General features: G+C 39.3%; 1 protein-coding gene across 1 annotated transcript; it reads left to right on the forward strand.

Annotated features, from left to right (window-relative positions):
- Positions 1–335: 335 nt before the first annotated feature.
- ndufc1 (NADH:ubiquinone oxidoreductase subunit C1) lies at positions 336–1,852 on the forward strand. Its single transcript, XM_023992540.2, has 4 exons — positions 336–461; positions 1,129–1,232; positions 1,429–1,504; positions 1,714–1,852. Exons 1-3 carry the CDS (start codon positions 416–418, stop codon positions 1,486–1,488), a joined length of 210 nt encoding a protein of 69 aa, XP_023848308.1. The 5' UTR covers positions 336–415; the 3' UTR covers positions 1,489–1,504; positions 1,714–1,852.
- The last annotated feature ends 8,597 nt before the right edge of the window (positions 1,853–10,449 follow it).

Raw genomic sequence — 10,449 nt, forward strand, 5'->3', positions numbered from 1 at the left:
CCAGAGCTAGCTACATGGCACTGTCCCCAACCCCAGACAGAAAGAATATTTTTTTTAATATGAATTAGATAAGATTTACAGTCCATTTCCGTAGCCATTAGCCATCATTGCAGCATTGTCATCACTGTTATGTGGTTTGCATTATAGACGTAAAAACATGACATTTGCATCATAGACGTAAAAACATGACATATAGAAGTTAATGTTATTGCAAAATTTTACAGTAAATGGTTCAAGTGTGTCCTTTATTTGAGGAACACTGAGCCTTTCATCGTTAAATAAAATCATCCCTCTTTTTTTTTTAAATCTATCATTCTGTGATCATTTCAAATTCTACTCCACTGGACAGGGCACATAGTCGATCACAGCTCGTCAGGAACCGATTTCGGATGAGGGAACAAATCCTGTGGCTAAAATGACACTAAATCGTTTATTACTACGGGCAGCAAGCGTCAGCAAGAGTAAGTCAATAAAAAGGAAACAGATGTATAATTTGTGTAATAATCCTTATATATATATATATATTTTTTTTTTAAACGTTAACCTTGCGAGAAGACTGGCTATCGGGCTGTTTTGAGGCCTGACCTTAGCTTAGCTAGCTAACATTAGCCAATGTCAATAGCTAACGTTATTTTAGCAAGGTTAGCGTAACTGTCTTGACTAAGTGAAGTACTAAGTTATATGGCAACATTGATAGCCATTCACATTTTAATAACATTGCAATTGACATGAAAACACAAAGTAGCTGTATTCAGATGAATGTGCTATCTAGGTATAGTAGCTAAGTGACGTTAGCTTACTAGTAGTCTACTAGTTAGTTAGGTATTATTAGCTACCTGGGATGTAATCATTAGTCCAAACACAGGATTTTCATGCACGATAATTACCTCATGAATGATTGTTTTATGGAGATAAAGAGAGACAAATGTCAAACCTAGTATTGGTGTAGTCTACAATAATGTATGCACAATTTGTGACTAACGTGTCACTTGTCGGGTCTCTATTGGGAGTCAGCAAGAACAGACTCATACAGTAACAACTGAAGCATTACAACCCCACAAGTCTTTCTGTTGAATTGCCAGTAGGTCAAATACTGATTATTAATCTCATTGCCCTTTTATCTTGCAGTTGGGAGTCGGTCTGCGTTCACCGCAGCAAAGCCAGATCACACCAACCCCAACTGGCTGCGTGTGGGCCTAGCGTTCGGGACGTCCGCTTTCCTCTGGGGCCTGGTAATTACGGCTCACTTCCTCTATTGGGGGTTACACACAAAACATAAGATTATTTAGTTAGCCTACTGATATTTGTACATTTCTCCCCTGATTTCCTTTCACAATACTGCAGAACATTGTTTGGATTTTTGAATGCAGTCCAGGATGAATGCCAAACTATAGAGGCTGGTTGAAAGGGTATTTTTCTCATCTGCAGCTCTTCAAACAGCACAGCACTGATGTGCATGAGTACAAAGTGAGGAATGGCCTGGAATGAATCGCTATGACAACATGTGAGTCTTACCRTCTTCAAGTCTCCCTCAGTTTAGTAATTTCAAAGGTAATGCATGTGGGACTTTCAAGAATAAGGATGTTGTGCTGTTCTAACACTTGTAAAAATGTCTGCCGTTTGAATTCAGATTGTTGTTCTTTCGATTTATTATATTACAAAAGAAAAACATGACAGCCTAATGTTTTTGTGATTCATTATTATTCTTTGCAGGACTATTTCGTGGATCCATCTGGGTGATCCGAAGATGTCTTCACACTTTTTTTTTTTCTTCTGTATTTTTCTTTTGTTTTAATGATCCCATGTCCTGGGCATAATATCTAGTTCTATGTGTAATAAAGAGATGACTGTATTTACATGCGTCTCCTTTTATATAAACCCATATTTTAATAATTTGGTGGGTGCTTATTTCTCCTATTTCACACGTGTGTATTAATATGKATTTGTGAATTGGAAATGTGTTTTTTGCATATCCCACTCCCTGATACACAATCGAAAAGGGGGGTCGAGGTCTGCCATTCAACATTCAATATTTTCCCTTATACCACACTATTTTAAAGATATAGTACATACCAATACACAGATACTGTGCATTGGGAAAGTATTCAGACCCCTCAACTTTTTCCACATTTTGTTATGTTACAGCCTTGTTCTAAAATTGATTAAATTGTTTTTTTCCCCTCATCAATCTATACACTACCTCATAATGACAAAGAAAAAACAGGTTTTTAGAAAGTTTTGCTAATTTATWAAAAATAAACAAATACCACATTTTCATAAGTATTCAGACCCTTTACACAGTACTTTGTTGAAGCACCTTTGGCAGCCATCTCAGCCTCAAGTCTTCTTGAGTATGATGCTACAAGTGTGGCACACATGTATTTGGGGAGTTTCTCCCATTCTTCTCTGCAGATCCTCAAGCTCTGTCAGATTGGATGGGGCGCATTGCTGCAGTTATTTTCATGTCCCCAGAGATGTTCGACCGCTGGCTGGTCTCTGGCTGGATACCAATTTATTTTTATTTTACGTTTATTTAACTAGGCAAGTCAGTTAAGAACAAAGTCTTATTTTCAATGACGGCCTAGGAACAGCGGGTTTAACCTTGCCTTGTTCAGGGGCAGAACGACAGCTTTTACCTTGTCAGCTCAGGGATTCGATCTTACAACCTTTCGGTTACTAGTCCAATGCTCTAACCACTAGGCTACCTGCCGCCTCTGGCTGGATACCAATACACAGATACGTATACCATCAAGGTGATCATTGAAATACAGTAAATAGATGCCTTATTGATATGGTGCTCCAGAATACTGTAGATGGCAGCTCTGTAAAGCCTGCTGTATTCATGGTGCGGATGCTTGCATGCATGTGTCTCACATCAGTAGACGGTGTCTAGGCCAGTGGTGTAAAGTACTTAAGTAAAAATAATTTAAAGTACTACTTAAGTAGTTTTTTGGAGTATCTGTACTTTACTATTTAAATTTTGGAAAACTTTTACTTCACTACATTCCTAAAGAAAATATTGTACCATTTACTCCATACATTTTCCCTMACACACAAAGTGCTCATTACATTTTGAATGCTTAACAGGACAGGAAAATTGTCAAATTCACTCACTTATCAAGAGAACACGTGGTCATCCCTACTGCCTCTGGCCTGGCGGACTCAGTAAACACAAATGCATCTTTTGTAAATAATGTCTTGAGTGTTGGAGTGTGCCCCTGACTCTACGTAAATTTTAAAATCAAGAAAATGTTGCCTTCTGCTTTGCTTAATATAAGTAATTTTTAATTATTTCTACTTTTACTTTTGATACTTAAGTATATTTTAGCAATCACATTTACTTTTGATACTATGGGGGTACRACAGGGTTCAATTCTCGGGCCGACTCTTTTCTCTGTATATATCAATGATGTCGCTCTTGCTGCGGGTGATTCCCTGATCCACTTCTACGCAGARGACACCATTCTGTATACATCTGGCCCTTCTTTGGACACTGTTAACTAACCTTCAAACGAGCTTCGATGCCAAACAACTCTCCTTRCGTGGCCTCCAACTGCTCTTAAATGCTAGTAAAACCAAATGCATGCTTTTCAACCGTTCGCTGCCCGCATCCGCCCGCCCGACTAGCATRACTACCCTGGACGGTTCTGACKTAGAATATGTGGACAACTACAATTWCCTAGGTGTCTGGCTAGACTGTAAACTCTCCTTCCAGACTCATATTAAACATCTCCAATCCAAAATCAAATCTAGAATCGGCTTTCTATTTCTCAACAAAGCCTCCTTCACTCACGCCGCCAAACTTACACTAGTAAAACTGACTATCCTACCGATCCTCGACTTCGGCGATGTCATCTGCAAAATAGCTTCCAATACTCTACTCAGCAAACTGGATGCAGTCTATCACAGTGCCATCCGTTTTGTTACCAAAGCGCCTTATACCACTCACCACTGTGACCTGTATGCTCTAGTCGGCTGGCCCTCGCTACATATTCGTCGCCAGACCCACTGGCTCCAGGTCATCTATAAGTCTATGCTAGGTAAAGCTCCGCCTTATCTCAGCTCACTGGTCACGATAACAACACCCACCCGTAGCACTCGCTCCAGCAGGTATATCTCACTGGTCATCCCCAAAGCCAACACCTCCTTTGGCTGCCTTTCCTTCCAGTTCTCTGCTGACAGTGACTAGAACGAATTGCAAAAATCGCTGAAGCTGGAGACTTACATTTCCCTCACTAACTTTAAACATCAGCTATCTGAGCAGCTAACAGATCGCTGCAGCTGTACATAGTCCATCTGTAAATAGCCCACCCAATCTACCTACCTCATCCCTATATTGTTTTTATTTACTTTTCTGCTCTTTTGCACACCAGTATCTCTACTTGCACATCATCATCTGCTCATTTATCGCTCCAGTGTTAATCTGCTAAATTGTAATTACTTCGCTACTATGGCCTATTTATTGCCTACCTCCTCACGCCATTTGCACACACTGTATATAGACTTTCTTTTTTGTCTATTGTGTTATTGACTGTACGCTTGTTTATTCCATGTGTAACTCTGCGTTGTTATTTGTGTCGCACTGCTTTTTTATATCTTGGCCAGGTCGCAGTTGTAAATGAGAACTTGTTCTCAACTAGCTTACCTGGTTAAATAAAGGTGAAAGTATATTTAAAACCAAATACTTTTAGACTTTTACTCAAGTAGTATTTTACTGGCTGACTTTAACTTTTACTTGAGTAACTTTCTATTAAGGTATCTGACAATTGGGTACTTTTTCCACCACTGGTCTAGGCACCTCTAGTTCAGACACTTGCCAGATAACGATGTGGAGGGAGCTGCCTTGCCAATAAAACTAATTTGTAAAATTGTGGTCAATTTTGACAGTCAAAACCCCCCCTGAGTTTTCCCCCCTCATGTCAAGATATAATCTCATAGGCTATGACAATGACCTTTGGACAGGGCCAGACTGGCCATCAGGCATTTCGGGCAAATGCCAGATGGGCTGGTCCATTTTTACCTGAGTGGGCCTGCAGTGGTGTAAAGTTACTAAGTAAAAATACTTTGAAGGACTACTTAAGTAGATTTTTTGGGTATCTGTACTTTACTTGAGTATTTATGTTTTTGAATACTTTTACTTTGACTCCACTACATTCCTAAAGAAAATATGTACTTTTTTACATTTTCCCTGACACCTAAAAGTACTCGTTACATTTCGAATGCTCAGTCAGGGCAGTAATATGGTCCAATTTACACACTTATCAATATAATGGGTTGTCATCCCTACCGCATCTGTCCAGTGGACTCTAAACACAAATACTGCATTTGTAAATGATGTCTGAGAATTGGAGTGTGCCTCTGGCTGTCCGTAAAAAAAATGTAACAAGAAAACCATGCGGTCTGCTTTGCTTAATATAAGAAATTACATTTATAGAATTTACTTTGTACTTTTACTGGTAATTGAATACTTTTTCCACCACTGTACATAAGTACATTTAAAACCATATACTTTTAGACTTTTACTCAGATAGTATTTTACTGTCACTTTTACTTCAGTCATTTTCTATTACGGTATCTTTATTTTTGCTCAAGTATGATATTGAGTAATTTTCCCACCACTGTGGGCCTGCATAACTTGTTTTTTTGTGCAAAACAAGTCACAAGCTTTTATGTCGTAGGTGCAGGATACACACAGTATACACCGTCCAACTAAATGCTTACTTGCAGGTTCCTTCTTGACAATGAAACAACAATAAGAAATAAAAGGTAAGAATATGAACATAAAGCAAATGGCTCAGTAGAATGYAATAAAAAAATAGCATAAGTATAACACAGGAAGGCAAAATTTATAGTCCAATATTTACACCTGTAAAATGTAATTAAATGTAAAATGATAATTATCTGGCTAATAATGGGGGCCTCAAGGAAAAAAATGTGTCAGTGTGTTAGAAATACCAGASRCGATTTCTGGTCCCAGTACGCGCCTGTCTTCGGACATTTCTAGAACATTCCAGCAATGAAGGAACTGGAGCATAGCCTGTGGTTTATGAAAATCCACCTGCCCATTCTCTATAAATCAAATTTACAGCTTTGAACATATATAAAAGACCACTGCTAGACCAATGCTAACTGTAAATGAGTTGATACTTCTCTGTGGATCATATTTAACCCACTGGGGTTTGGCACCCCATTTCCTACCTTTACCCTTTCTTGGGGTAATCCGTGCACATGGAGGAATCGGCTCGATTTTGGAARGCGCATTGCGCACGTGGTGAACAGACTCCCCTTCAGATGAAGTTGAAATMTTTTATTAAAAAGGCTACTGTAAATTGTCTAGGCTATACGCTATTGAGACATGTTTGCCAATGGTAGGCTATGTGCAGGGGCGCTGCCAGGAATTTTGGTCCCCATGAAAAGATATCACATTGGGCCCCACCACCACAGGCCACACCAACCCTGCGCAATTGCTGTAACCACACACCTCCAGAACCCAATCGACCCATTCAAAACTTTAAATATCTCTACCTTTGCAGGCTTTCATCTCTATTGTAGTCCAATATTTACTGTATGATATTTACTGACAGTGAGCTGTGAAAATATAACACTGTGCAGACACGCATGCAGCATTCTGCATACAGTGGAATTCACTATTTGATGCAAGACTGATACCCTCTATAAGAATTGTGCTAAAGGCCATCTTTTACAGTCTAAATGTAATTTTAATGGTCAAATTCTTGAATGGYAAATTCTCTTAACATCAATGTATAACTTAAAATAAATATMACTTAAATATACATTAACCTCTTCAATTAAAATAAATTAACATCATCTATAGAATGATATAACAAACGAAATAATAAAATCAGTAGCAGATTTTTGAACTAAGTACACATACCAACTAGAAAATAAGCAGCTGTAAAAGTGGAAATGGAAAACTAAATGGAAATGAAAAGGCCTGATGGTGGCGCTAGAGGAAAGGTCAAGTGGTCARCAAATCAATAGGTTTCTTCCAATTGGGGTCTTGATTGTGCACAACAAATMTTATGYCAATCCAGCCATTACCTTGAGATATATCTTGTTCTCAGCCTGTGGGCATCATGTGTGTAGTGATCCAATATCCATAGCCATGCCATTTAACAGTTATCACTGGCCCTTGCTCAGCCTTACTCACCAAGAGCCCAGCTCTGAGCCTTCTTGCTAACAAAGTCACTGATCAAGTCTTTGAAGTCCAGCTTTCTAGCTAACTGACTTTCAATGGACAGCATGGAAAGACTGCAAAGCCTGTCCTGGGACATAGTGGACCTCAAATAGTTAAAAAAAAAATCAGTTTTAGCTTACTGAAAGCTCTCTCGCCACCAGCAACAGTCACAGGTAGTGTGCAAAATATACGTAAAGCAATGCACACTTCTCCAAAAATGCTCTGCAGCTGCATCTTACAAATTGCCTTCAGGAGACCAAGAGGGGACAAGTTAGGGGGGAAAGTGGCAGCATATACAGTGTTCAGGTGTCTTACTTCATTTTGAAACTCAGGTGTAATATCTCTGGAATACTTCATGATCAGTGGTTGGCACACAGAAGGGACTTTATCCTCACTAATCTGCCCAACTTTCAGAACAGCAGAAAATTATTATACAATTTCTTCAGTGGTGTGGAGCCTAGTGTCCAAGTCACTTATGATGTTGTCCATAGCAGTAAAAAACACTGTGTTCTGAAACACCGTTGCTGCACTGTCCTGAGCTGTGTTCTCTTGAGGTCTCATCATGGAATCTCTTCCTTTTCCTCTGGCGAATGTGTTCCTTGCTAAATTGAGGTGCAACATCCATTTGCGTAGCAATCAGTGTTGCCTCAGACAGGAGAGACTCCCATCTATCTCTAAGAGCCTGCATCTCTTCATTTAAGGCTGATATTGAATGCCTCTGTGTCAAGAGAGATTTTTCCTGACTGGAGAATCACATTCCTGTCCTCAATGCATTGCAGTACCTGCAATTATGCCAACTACCATGTCATTCAACACAATGCTGCTCACCTCCTTCAGGTGGGGCTGGGTCAGGGGTATGGGGATGGGGATGGGGAGACAGGGCTGCTATGCCTGTTAGGCCTGGCACCAGGCAGTGGCAGGAACAACTGATTTAATATGAATAGCTTGCTACACGTTTGCCTGCATTGATTAAATGTCGGCTAAAAGAGGAGCGAAATGTAAACACTCAGAATTGTCTGTGAAGATATTAAGTAACTAATGTTACGGGAGCAAAAGTAGCCTATTTCACTATGGACTAAGCTAATAGGTTAATTTCCACCACTCACAGACTACACCCACCTTCCTTTGTGAAAAATTGGGTGACATACTGTCGCACTTTTCTCTCTCTCTCTATCTTTTCTTTATTTTTGTTTTTGGAAGCTGTTTAGGAAGCTGAGACATGCTGCTCCACCGCCACTCACTCCTCACTCGCAATTCACTGCTAAAAAGTATCGTTCCCGCCTGGTTTGGGGGCAGGACCGAACCATCTCATGTAAATAGAGGGGGCGTGGGGCTCTCTGGGCACTCTCTGGATGCTTACTTWTAGCCAAAAACAAMAAATGAAAATGAAAACGTTAGTTCTATTAGTACGTTGTAAATAAAATATTAGATTAATGATGATAGGTTAATAATTGAATATTGAAAAAAATATACCTAATGTTCTAATATTTTTCTAGGGCCCCTGTCAGTCACAGGCCCTTAGAATCGTCCTAACTTCCCCCATACGGCGCCCCTGGKAATGTGTAACGCAATGCCCAAATACCTGAACAGAGTGTCTGCCTAAATTGGTTTAAAGTGGGGTTCTAAGCTGACATGGAATTGTTTTAACCCTCCTGTTGTGTTCGTTTCTTGTTAATTAATTCTGTGTTCCCGGTCCAAAATGACCGCCCCATTATAGCTGATTATAAATCCATAATAATACATTTATTATCACCTAATGTTGTGTTAGATCTTTTTCTATCAACTTAAGTTCTTGTGAAAATTACAAGTTTTTAACTTCTATTTGCTATCTATGGCCTGTAGGCTTCATTGACCTGAGCTCATACAACTCGTTTTTGAGCAAAAAAGCACAATGTATGGATTAGTTTGACTATAACATACTCAGATTAAACATATTGTGCTATTTATCACAGACTACTTCACTGTCAGTTCCCTGGCCTCTCTCCTCCTCACCGGTGTCATGATCAAAGATYTGATCAAGAGCCTCACAAACAGTATATCGTTTGGTTATTGTGCTGCCACATAATGAATTATGAGCAAGGCCTCAAAAAAGCTTTATATACCAGAGCAGTGAGAAAAGTTRTATATATTATTGAAACAATGTTGCGATTGTTTGTGAGAATGCCAACAGGTGTGGTTCCCGTAGGGGAAAGAATATATTGGGGAAAGGTTCCCGTGGGGGTTGACATGGAAGCCAAGAAGGGAAGGGAAGTGAGGTGTGTGTGTGTGCTCAAACACACATGCATGAAACACACATGCATGTGGGGGTCTGGGAGAGGAAGTGTGTCCATCTGATGAATGGGCATGTGCCTGAACTAAATTTTATACACTAATTGTAGTCTCACCCATTCATTTCTAATGACCGGTCATTTTTGACCAGAAACACCACAGGTGTACAAAAGTTAAATAAAACACCCAAAATGTAATGAAAATCATCAAATCAAATCATATCAAATGTATTTATATAGCCCTTCGTACATCAGCTGATATRTCAAAGTGCTGTACAGAAACCCAGCCTAAAACCCCAAAKAGCAAGCAARGCAGGTGTAGAAGCACGTATTTTGGGTGTTCAGATGCCCTGTGTGGACAAAGTCATGGAACCTTATGACAATCAGATTAAATGAACTACATTTTTCAGAGAGAAAACTTGTAAATCAGTCCAATTCGACCGGAACGCAACAGGAAAGTTAAGATGTTCATACTATGGATCATTGAGCTATTTGATTTTGAATTTTAGGACCGCTTTAGTTATAAACATTTAATTTGGRCTTTACTACAATAGCCCAGAGAAAAGCATTGAATAACACATTCATAAATGGCAKAAAAAAAATWGAGTAAAAAATARATCATAGGTTTTGAAGTTTTTGTCCTATATCTATAAGATATAAGACAGTTAAGGAAATATATATATATTTACACATATTTAGCCCCTTTTTGTGGGTAGGCACAAAACTCCCTTCATACTTCGATTTTTTTTTTAAGTCAGACGAGTCCTGTGACACTACTTGTGAGTCTCCCTTTCCATAGAGTGGTCATAATAGTTTGTTGGTCAAACCGTTCGAAAGCTACAGACGTTTTTGTGAGAAAACCAATTTTCGGGATGACTCGTGGTTTGACAAACAGCGCTCTAGTTCTGCCACCTTTCACCGCCGATGTGGAAGTACGATATCGACAGATTAAGACATATCCAATGCAAAAAACAGATTTTTTTT

This window comes from Salvelinus sp. IW2-2015, linkage group LG8 (assembly GCF_002910315.2).
Source record: "Salvelinus sp. IW2-2015 linkage group LG8, ASM291031v2, whole genome shotgun sequence".
NCBI lineage: Eukaryota > Metazoa > Chordata > Actinopteri > Salmoniformes > Salmonidae > Salvelinus > Salvelinus sp. IW2-2015.